We start from the raw sequence: 12,075 nt of genomic DNA on the forward strand, positions 1-12,075 counted from the left end.
GTCGGACCCCCTTCCATTTTATGATTGACATTACCTTGAAAAGATACAAATTTATTTATATTCAAACCCTCTCTTTTTTCATTTTCTAGGGCTTTCACGGAAAGCATGAATGACTCCCTCCTTCCTAGTGTCCCACACATCAATGACCAGTCTCTTTCTCTCCCCACTACCTCTTTTCCAGGTTACGATGTCTGTGGTTCGGGTTCGAACCGGTTTTGTTGACACTTGGGAGGACTATTTTAATGAGAATGGCAATGTGGTGGATTTGTGATTGGGCAAATTTTCATTAGGAATGGAGAATTTTTGAATTTATAAATAAGTTTATGGAATTTGAGGATATTTTTAGAAAATATGATTATAGAATTTAGAATTTTTAGGGTTTTTGAAATTTAAGAGTATCTTCAAACTTAATATTAAACTTAGAAATATTTTAATAATTTATCACTAAGTTTAAGAGCACGGTTTCAAAGTACTATATACAAACCTTGTTCCTGATTCGAAGCAAAAAAATGTTTTTTCTGTCCCCATTTAAAAACGGAAAAACCCGCCCAATGGACACCGTAGATTATATTTTGGTGGCCACATCAAATACTAGGGAGGTCTAATTAAACACTGACATGGTACCTAATTATTTTAAATTCGAAATTATTGAATTGTCTGCATCTTGATTGGATCATAAGATTGATTCTACTGTGACCATGATCGTAGCAGAGGCAGGGTCTGTGTAAACATCTTATTGATCAGAGCTTTGAAGAAAAATTACTACACGCCAGGAGCTGAGTTAAAGGACAATATTAACACAGATATTTAATTTCATTTATAAGAGCTTTGAAGAGTAATTTAATTTTTGGCGATGCATTGCTCCGTTCAGAATATTACGTACATTCCTGTGCCATTATTGTTGCTAGCAAAAGAGACAGTCTAATGCATGGTAGTAGCAAACTCTAACGCAGATAAGGAAAACATCACTGAAATTAAAGAGGTGTTTGTCAACATATATGACTGTTTTCTAAATAACATAAACAATTGCCACACCAGCAAAAAATAAAAATGACTTTGCTGATGTGGAAGTCCATATTGGCAAATACCAAAGCTAAATTAATTAACTAATTGCTCTGCTGATGTTTTTGTTTAATTAATTAAACAAAGACATATTTGAAGAACATAGAATATGCATGTACAACGATTCCATTAAAATCATATCCGCCTATTGATAAGCTAAGAAGGTGAAGAAGATACTAGCTTTAAAAGCAAATTCGGATTTTGCAAGAATTTCGATTGCTAAGGAAGTGTTCAACAATCAACAATATGGATTGCCACATCACTAAAATTATATTGTTTTTTCTTGATGTGGCAGTTGTTTTGTTTTTAACAACAAACCCAACCATATTGTCCAAACACCTGAGCTGTTCCATCATATGGCGAAAATATGTGGTCTGAACAAAGCAAGATCTATGGACACGTGGCATATTTCATGACCACTCATATATGAGTTTATTCTCTGACTAGGACACTTGGGCTCAAAGTAGTTTGCCACATTATCGGAAACCTGATAGCTGTAGTTAAAACTTGTATGAACAAAAGTTGAGCCGGGGACATGAGGCTAAAAGGAGGGATATCTACTAAAAAAATGTGGGAGATATGTATTTGGGGCTGATCTGATCTTTCTGGTAAATGGTTTCAATTTGCCACGTGGCCATCCATTTAGCCACGTTGGACCACGAGTTCAATTGAATCACAGAGAAATTAAGCATAGCAAGGACAGAAAAATCTGTAAACACTATTAATTAATTTTGGGAATTAGGGGGTGGGAGTCCAAAGTATAGACGGCTTTGAAACGGGGGGAGTCATTAGTCAGAGGGGGAGCTTGTAATACACAAAAGAAGGTTTGAGATTCTAATCTCCATCAATCGATGCATAAAGGAGGGTCATGATCACCCACTCCAAAAAGGCAGGGTTGGGAGTAGTGGAGGTCATTCTGCCATGTTAAAAGCGTATCTGTATTGGAAGCCACCCCCTCTGCTACCGGGTCCTCTTCATGGATGACGGGGATTCTGAGGATATGTTGATTTTGCTTTGTACTTCCCCCCCTCGATTCACTTCTTTCTGCTTTTGGACTGCTATTTCTGACGCTTTGGCCTCTGGAACAATTTCCAGGTGCCACGTTAACCCTCTCTCTCCCTCTCTTTTCATGGAGTGTAGATTCTAGTATTTTAGCTCCAAGCAAAAACTGTAGGTTCAAGATCTATGGAAGTCATAGTGTTTCTTTGATTGAGAAGATAGATGATCAATGGGCGTTTGCTTTTAAGAGGATTTTTGGAAGGAAATATATGATTCAATTGATGATTCATGGTCATAAATAAAAATTTATTCATGGGTTTTTCTTAGGTTGGAAGATAATATAATGACATTCCTTATTTTAAGGATTTATCTCCTTTTTAGTTTTTAATTGTAAAAAAAAAGTCCTTAAAATAAGGAATGCCAAATGCAACTTTGAGTTGATCAATTCCTCTATCAAAAACAAGACCCTTCATAGTTTAGCAGTTTTCCCATAAAATTCGAAGAGTGAGAAGTTCAGGATTTATTTATTTTTGTTTTAGATGTATGTTTGTTCATACCAAATCAACACACAAATGCAAAGTATGCGGGGAAACTCATAAGTCTCAGTTTAGAAAGATTACAAATACATATAAAATATAAGATTTTGCACTTCACATATTTGTATTTGTAATCTTTCTAAATTAAGTTTTAAGAAATTAGGCTCTGTTTGTATAAACTTTGGCTTTTGACCATTGGGCTGTGAAAAATAAAGTTTAGCCAAAAAGTGTTTCGAGCATGTGGCAGAAAGTGTTTTAGTCTGAAGCTAAAAACATTAATTCTTAAGCTCTGAAGCAAAAAGCCTAAATTGGGGCTTTGTGCTTTTTTACTTTGAAAGCATAAATATGCTGAAGTTTGTCCAAAGGCAACGTTAGTTACCCAAAAAATAGTGTTGCGTTGGACATAAAATTATAAGGAGAAAATTGTTACTTAATTTTAAGTTTTAAATAGGATAAAGAACAAAAGGATGACCTGAGAAAGCCCTTCCAAGATGATAATGCTGGTGGAATTAAATAGAATTATTATTTTTTTTCAGATTCTCTTAAATCTTAGAATCCATGAAAAGTAGTTGAGCTCAGAATTGAGGTTAACAAGAATAAGAACAAAGAATAATAAACATTCCTCCTAGGCAGACCGTGCAGGTTATCACTATTGCCAATACTTTTCTTTTTTTTTTCTTTTAAATTGTATGTACCAAGATTATCATGAGCTACAAAAATGAAGTCCATAATAATAATAATAATAATAATAATAAAAAAAAAAGGTGATCATCTAGAAATGTATGTGTGTTTGTATATAATGAATGCATTTATACGTGTATACGCAATGCTAATACACCCAAAATGGTCACATTCATGATTCTACTAATTCTTTGCAAATAAATGAGTTATTCTGATAGTGCGAGAAAAAGAAGCCATTTTAAGTGAATTAAATATATATATTCCAAAATGTAATTACAACAAATACGTAAAATGTGATGAAAACACAACTATGAAGTATGAACCTTCGGACGAAGCCATGGGAGGGTGAAATGGGCCATGGGCCCATGGCAGAAAGAGTATCCTATAAACCTAAACCCCCTTTCCCCAATCGGCCCACCCCCTCCCGACTTTTTTTGGCAAACCCTTTATAGGCATTATATAGGTTACATAGCAGGGGACCCTACATACCTTGTCAAAGAAAAAAACTTATTTTCTGTGACAGTGTGGCCCCTGCCTCTGTTGAAACAATGAACCCACTGGTTATTCAAGGAAATATTGTGCTTCTCGTGGCTACCCGCCAAAGAGAGAGAAATCCTTGTTGCTCGTGAAATCAATCGCCTCCTAAAGAAACTTCCATCTTTCAGTCACCATCTTAACAATTCATGGGACCAAGTGACCAACCGCCCATTTAAATTTCATAACTATTCTGTTGTTTTTATTGAGCTTTTGTATTTTCCTCTCTTCCATTGAACAGAAGTGGCAAGTTTTGTTCCTACTTCCTATGCATCTTTGATATTTATAAGCAGCAGGGGCATATAAGAAATTTAGGCAAAACCTGAAACTATATTAACCAAATTGAGTTTTTTTTCTCCCTTTATTGCTGAACTGAACAAACAAAGAAGAGGACAATTCACAATTGATTGAAAGAAAAACACATACGTAGCCCTACTACTGCCCTAGTCCTGCTTTTCTTTATTTTTTTTTTCTCAATGTTGAATCAGGGCCCCACATCACATCTAGTTTTAGCTACTCGTATTGCATGCTGACTGGCGGGGCGAACAAATCCCTATTTTATATTTATTATTGTTTTCGTCGTCTGTCTCCTGCACTTGGAAAATGACGCAAGCATTAGTCTCTTTCTCTTCTCCAACTTCGCTGAGCTTTCTCTTATTATTGTTACTTTTTTGGACTTTGGCTCGACCCCCAGCTCTTTGTTTAGCCTAATGATAAAAGGATGGGTAACAACCAGTTGCAGATCAGAAATGAACCATTGAAATGTTGGCTCAATTGTGGTTCAGAACATCAATGCATGTAATGTTGAAATCAAGAAAAGGCCAAGCTTGGCAGTGCTTAAAAATAAATAAATACTTATTTTGAGCTAGGACCACACCAATTAGCAATTATTGGTGTTTGGAAAAAATAAGTATTTATTCAGGAAGATTAAATTCGTGTTTATTCAATAATGGCTTATTGTCTTGGCCTGTCACATTATTTTTAAAATACCTATATCATTCCTATTTAAAATAATTTATTTTCACCAAAGATTCATGAATACAGAATACTTATTAGAATAAGTATTAATTCAATAGAAAAAATCTATGATATATATGGAAAAGGCTTTGATCAATCACAATCCTTATAAATTTGATGAAAACTACTTTTATTACGCTGGTTGATTGATTGTAATTTCTTTAGTATCATGTCTTTTCGTCATCATAATCTAACCCTATTCAATGAGCACTCTCAAACTTGCCAAAGTCTTTTATTAAAAGAATTGATTTAATTAGAACCAAACCATCATTGAACCAGCTCGTGTAGTGGCCAACCATGGTTCAACCCAACATCAAAACGACGAGCCAAGCCACAAGCCAGGAAGCCCACATAGTCGTGTAAAAGGCCTAAAAGACGTACCTTCAATTACAAGCTTCCAAGGAAAGGAATGAAAGGGCCCCTCACGGCCTCATCACTCACCAATACACACCATGTCATGGTTGCATGCATCCATCATAACATCCATGACCATAAGACCATAACCCATGCACGCAAAGATAAAAAGCCAGCAATGATAACGACGAAAAGCCCATTCCCATTTCCAAACTCTAAAACCGCAAGAAAGAAAGAGGGAGAAGGAGAACTCAGAAGGACTCGCTACGCTAGCCTCAACAGCTCTACCCTCTAGGCTTGCTTTTAATTTCTTTCTTCTTCTTCTTCTCCTCCGTCATCGGCCAACGCCACCTTCTGAGCCGCTTCCAGACCACCGCAGAGCCAAGCCATGAAGAGCCCCGTCAACATCCCCACGAACCATCACTTCCTCCATCAGAGATCGCCTTCCTGCAACGGTAGTACTGCAGAAAATAACACTTTCAACCAGCCCGCCGTCAGCAGCACTTCTTGTTATGAACCTACTTCGGTTCTCGACCTCCGCCGGAGCTCCAGCCCCGTCGCCGCTGTCCCAGATTCCTTTAACCCAGTCCCGGCCTTCTCCGGCGTATCGTCAGAGGAACCTTCTTTTCAGTGGGATGGCCATGTACTCCCGTTGTCATCGGACGACTGGGATTCGATGATGTGGGCTTTGGAGGAGAAAGACAATTCTGCCCCTTTGTCCAAAAGTCTCCCCCAATTCGGTCCCCACGGACCACAAAGCCCAAATTTTTCTCACCTCACAGCGCCCGATTCCTTCTTCGGCTCTTCGCCTCACTCAGTCCCTGCTTTCAATCATCCCTCCGCCGCCTCCTGGAACCACAGTCCGACTTATTTCAATCTGTCGAACAATTTCCACCAGATTGGGAGCAACGGTGGAGAGGGGATCGAATTCGATTGTTCACAGTTGGATCAGCTCTTTCAAGCTGCTGGGTGCCTCGAATCCAACGAATCACAGTCCGCGCTGACGATATTGGCGCGGCTCAATCAACGGCTGCAATTTCCAATGGGAAAGCCGCTTCAGAGAGCTGCGTTTTACTTCAAGGAAGCTCTCCTTTCGCTTCTCACCGGCTCCAACCGGATCGACTGTTCTCTCTCTTCATCCGAGATAGTTTACAAGATCAGAGCCTATAAGGCCCTCTGGGAAATCTCTCCCGTTGTTCAGTTCGCGAATTTCACCGCTAATCAGGCGCTTTTCGAGGCCGTTGATGGAGCCATGTTCATACACATAATAGACTTCGAGATTGGGCTCGGAGGTCAATGGGCGTCGTTCATGCAAGAGATCGCAAGCAATTCCAGGTCCCGTAACGTTCCTCCCTCGTCTCTTCGAATTACTGCTGTTGTACCGGAAGAATCGTTTCCTGAGGCGAACCTGATAAAGGACAATCTCTGTCAGTTCGCGCGCGAGCTTGGAATTCGATTTGAAATTGATTTCGTGATCATTCGTGTTTTCGAGGTCATACTGTTCGACTCCATCAAGTGCCTCAATGGCGAGATGACCGCCATCAATCTCTCTCCAACGATTTTTAGATATCTCAATACTTCCAGCTCCATCCCAGAATTCCTCCGAGTTCTATCACGGATGTCACCTCAGATCATTGTGTTCGTGGACGCTGATGGCTGTAGAGATACCGCAACGCCGTCGTTTCGACGGAATTTCATTGGCGCGCTTGAGTTCTACACTTCGGTACTAGAATCGCTCGACGCGGGTAACACACGGGGCATGGACGTGGTGCGAAAGATTGAGAAATACTTACTTCGCCCGAAGATGTTGGCCGCCGTGGACGCAGCCAGATATCGCATGGCACCGTGGGAGGAACTATTCGCTCTCTCCGCACTACGGCCAGTGCGCTTGAGCGAGTTCACGGAAACCCAAGCCGACTGTCTGGTTAGGCGTTGGCAAGTCAGGGGGTTCCGCGTGGCTAAAAGAGAGTCCACCATGCTGCTTTGCTGGCAAGGGAGGGAACTCCTGGCGACGTCGGCGTGGAGGTCCGGCCGCTGATGCATATTTTCCGACTCTGCAGACTGCAGTCTCCCCCAACCAGCAAATTCAAGTTGGGTGGGCTTCCGTTTTTTTTTTTTTTTTTTTCCTGCTCTTTTTAGTGATAAACGGATGATGTAGAACTGTAGATGGGTCTTTCGTTCGAGAAGACGATGACTAACGAAGAGTTCTCTGTATAACTTCGTTGGGGAATGGGGAACGAAATGTGTTTATCCTGAATTCTCATGGATCGATCTTTGAACAGAATATGTGTTATTATTATTATTATTATTATTATTAGAATTTTCTTTGGTGCCATGGTTTGGTGGTTTCATCACTTCTTCTGGTTTTCTTTCTATTGGTTGTATCAATTGGCATTTCACACGTAATACTACTGGTTCGAACTTTATGCTTCGTTTGGCTCGGCCTAGCATCAGAACGTCGGGATTGTGATGGTAATCATACTCTGGCTGGCGAATAGGATTGGAGATATTCATTCACGTGTACATGTCAAAGGTGTTTGTCTCCACACATATATAGACATGCTCGCACACAACAATGAATAGATTTCTGTTTTTGGTAATACAATGAATTGATTTCTACCAAATCGTAATTACTTCTTTTTCAAAATATAATATGCATAAGTGCATTTCTTCATTGCATTTTGTTTTTAAGGCTGCGTTTAAAACCTAAAACATCATCGGTGTAAATTGATGATGTTTTATATTGAACCATAAAAAGTAACCATTTGAATTTCGAAAAATGTGCATGAGAAAAGCGGAATTTTATATCGATTTTGTCATGTAATATTTACATTGATAATAGATGCAAAACTTTGCTCTAGTGGAATTTATTTACTATGTAAAATTCTACTTTATTCAAACGTACACAAAATTGAAGTAGAGTGGAATTTCCGTCAACACTCCTTCCAACCACCAACAAAATTTAACCAACGTAACTATTTACATTGACGACGTTTTACATCAGTTCCAAATGCATCCTAAGAGATTTGAGATCCCTTGCCAACAAAATATGTTCCAACTAGACCTATTCATGGGTTAAGTAGTCCAACGACCCGGCCCAGCCCTAGAATGGGTTTGAACAAAATTTTTTGCCCGCAAGCTTGATCTCGGGCCTAAAAGCCCAATTTGATTATTTTTCGGGTCGGGCTTGAGATTTGTTAAAAACGCACAGTCCAAGCTCGGCCCAACCCGACTTTTATAATTTCTAATTTTCTAAACCCTAAATCCCTAATCTTATTGACCCTTTCCCAATTTCCCCATCAATCTAACGTCTCATTCTCACTCTCAGAGGTGAACTCACTCACTCAGGCACCGGTGCCACCGACGATTCCTCTCTCTCTCTTTCTTCGGCGGTGACCAGGTTCTCTCTCTCTCTCTCTCGCTATCTTTAGTTTTTGGTATGTTAGTTTTAGTTCTATTCGAATAAAGTTTTAGTTTTCATATCAGAGGAGAACTTAGGCATTTTGTTAGGTCGGGCATTGGGCTCGGGCCCAGGCTTCAGGCCTTTTTTTTATGAGGGCCAGGCTTGGGCCCAAGTTGTAGGCCTGTTGGTTGGGTTGGGATCAGGCTCGATCCTAAAAAAATTCTGTTAATGAAGAGTAAAAGCCCGGCCTGACCCGACCCATGAACAGGTCTAGTTCCAACACCCTACCAACTTGATCACTACCCATCTTACTATCAAATTGGGGTCCACCATAAAAGTAGGACATGAGATGTAGGGTGTTGGAACTTATTTTGTTGGTAGGTTATCCATACTCTTTTTTAGGCAGCCATAATCCATGCCCCTTAGAAGTTGACACGTGGTCAAGTCAAGGAGAAGGCTCGTGTCTTAGTTTTAGTTCTGTTCTAATAAAGTTTTAGTTTTCATCTCAGAGTCCCAGTTCTCACTCTCAGAGGAGAATTCAGACATTTTGTTAGGTCGAGCTTTGGTCTCGGGCTCGGGGTCCAGGCTTTTTTTTTATGAGGGCCAGGCTCGGGCCCAAGTTATAGGCCCGTTGGTCAGACCAGGCTCAGGCTCAGGCCTAAAAAATTTCTGTTAACGAAGAGTAAAAGCCCAACCCGATTCATGAACAAGTCTAGTTCCAACACCCTACCAACTTGATCCACTACCCATCTTACTATCAAATTGGGGTCCACCATAAAAGTAGGACATGAGATGTAGGGTGTTGGAACTTATTTTGTTGGTAGGTGATCCATACTTTTTTTTAGGCAGCCATAATCCATGCCCCTTAGAAGTTGACATGTGGTCGGGTCAAGGAGAAGACTCGTGTCTTAATGAAGCCCAATTGACGGGTGGACATGTGGTGAACATCGACGGGCGACTAACCGATGCATTGTCTGGCCAGTCTAATGGTTCAAGCTAACCATTCCACCAATAGTGCTGAACATGTCAAAGAATGGCTCGACCTAGGACTTTACTAGGAGACAGCACGTCCTCACGAACGAGAAACACAACGGGCAGTCGAACACGGAACGCCTATACAAGGGAATGCTGCCTCTGACACTCTACACCCTCTAGTTTTCTTGCTCTATTGTTCTCATAAGCTTTTAGCTCACCTCCTAATTTCAATTCTCTAGCTTAGCTTGACCTAGTCAACCACCCTCTGTATACTGACCTAAGTGTCAAAAAACCCCTCTCAAGAATCACCTTGAGTTCTCTGACCATTCTTCTGTCTAAATCTTGTGAAAAATCTTCAGCTCATCCAGATCACCAATTCAAAGTTTAAAGTATCATCAATTTTGTTACTAGCATATCCAAACTCCAAGGTACTCAATACCAAATGGCCACAAAATTTTCAATAGTACACAAATTTTTGTAGCATCTATTTTTAAGCCAACAAGTATTTAGGAAGTTGGGTTTATTATGTGGCTCTCGCATGACTACAAATAATTTTGTTATATGCCTAGAATGTTCATCAATTGGACCACCTATTTGGTAAAAGTTTATTTCTTGAATGTTAGCGTGAAATGGAACCTTAACACAATATTGGTTGCATATGCATGTCCATCGATTGGGTGTTTTCATGCATACATTCAACGATTAAAAGTTTTCCAGCTGGCAAGAGTTAGTCCGAGTTAGTCAAGCTCGATCCATTTTCAACAATTCAAGCCTAGTTTCAAATGCTCAGCCTAGGCCAACCCACTTTATTATTCATTTCATTCATGCCTCACGATCTTCTTTGCTAGGCAAAATGGCTACAGAACGGGCTTTAGTTGGTTCCTACCATTGCTTGGACTAAAACGTCTGAATCTCTTGATTTTTATCTAAATCCCAAATCTGAAGCCCTGAACACTTAATTCTTAAACTTTAAACCTTAGAAACCTAAATTCTAAACCCTTAAGCCCTTAAAGCCCATCCTTAAAACCTTTTGGGTAAAATATAAAAACCTCCCATGAGGTTTCTGACAATCATAAAAGCCTCTCATGAAGTTTCATTTTAACAAAAACCTCCCCTATAATTTTGAAAAATCCTACGGTTACCTTTCTTTCGTCATTGTCCCATTCAGAAAACGTTGGCCTAATGCATTATTTTTTTTTGAAAATACCCATTTCACCCTTGTATCTATAATTTGGATAGAGATTTACTATAATACTCAACAAAAACTAACAACTTTTAACTAAAAAAATTTCCTATGTCAGATTAAAGAGTAAAGTAACTTAATTTTGTAAATTCATTATGATTGAGTGAAGTCTAAAAGGGCAAATCTGGTATTTTGATCATATAAAAAATTTTCCTAATTAGTAAGGGCAATTTTGTAATTTCAAAGTTTCTATTATGGAGATAATAATGTTTTTTTTTCTTGATTATGAACTGAGACAATGATAGTAGGGAGGTAACTACAAGATTTTTTTAATCTACAGGAGAGGTTTTATGATTGTCAGAAACCTCAAGGGAGGTTTTTCTTTGTACTCGAACCTTTTTTTAGGTTTCCTATTTTCCTAAACCTTAAACCCTAAACCTCGATTCAAACCTTTAAACCCTAAAGTTTAAGAGCAAAATACATTTCTCACTAACCTTTAAACCCTCGATTCAAACCTTGACCCCTTTTTCCCCAAAGTACTGATGTGAGATCCGATTCTGCATCAACGCTAAAACAAACCAACTAACACATCAACGAGCCAGCCCTCATAGAAGTGCAAGTCGGACCCTGTTTAGGTCAGGTAAGGGTCAACCCTAGCCCCTTCAAAATTGAATCCTAACCTAACATTTGGTTTGGAATGGCCTAACTTGTTCTTCTCTTCTTTTTTGCTTTAATAAAAATATTCTCATTTACCAAACTTAGGATTAATTTATTAGGTTTAAATTAGTGTATATAAAGTTAAGTGTTTTAGAGGGGTACTTTTATGTTATAATGATTCCAACTAAAAGACAAATCTCAGCCTTTAAATCTAAAATTGTTGATGCATATCATACATCATAAATAGATACACACACTTTCATACTTACATACACGCACCTAAACTAGTATCAGAGCACGTGCATTTTATGCGTACAATGACATAGATAATAAAACAAAAACCAATAAAAATATAAGAGAGTGGGCCCCATTGCCAAAGGGAGTGAAGATAATATAAGGAAACAGAATTTTTAGAAAATAAGGGCCGGAAGAGAAAGTGGGGGATTTTGGAATTTTAACTTTACAATATTTTTGAACAAAAATAAATTAAAAGAAAAAGCATTGGTAGGGGCATGTAATCAACATTAACCCTAATTTAACCTTAACTCATACCAACCCAATTTAGAAGGTGAAGTTAAAAGGCCTAGGTTAAGTATATTATTATAGGTGCAAAATCTAACCGAGGCTGGCCTCGGCTTGGTCCATGATCACCCTAGGCATTGTCGACCAGACTA

At 39.1% G+C, this 12,075-nt stretch overlaps 1 protein-coding gene across 1 annotated transcript; it reads left to right on the top strand.

Moving 5' to 3' along the window:
- The first annotated feature begins 5,571 nt into the window (after positions 1 to 5,571).
- On the top strand, positions 5,572 to 7,221 carry HAM4 (GRAS family transcription factor). The gene has a single exon (XM_010256898.1). The coding sequence runs from the start codon at positions 5,572 to 5,574 to the stop codon at positions 7,219 to 7,221; it is 1,650 nt and encodes a 549-aa protein (XP_010255200.1).
- Positions 7,222 to 12,075: the final 4,854 nt, after the last annotated feature.

Source organism: Nelumbo nucifera, chromosome 5 (genome assembly GCF_055504915.1).
Source record: "Nelumbo nucifera cultivar China Antique chromosome 5, China Antique-T2T, whole genome shotgun sequence".
NCBI classification, from domain to species: Eukaryota; Viridiplantae; Streptophyta; class Magnoliopsida; order Proteales; family Nelumbonaceae; genus Nelumbo; species Nelumbo nucifera.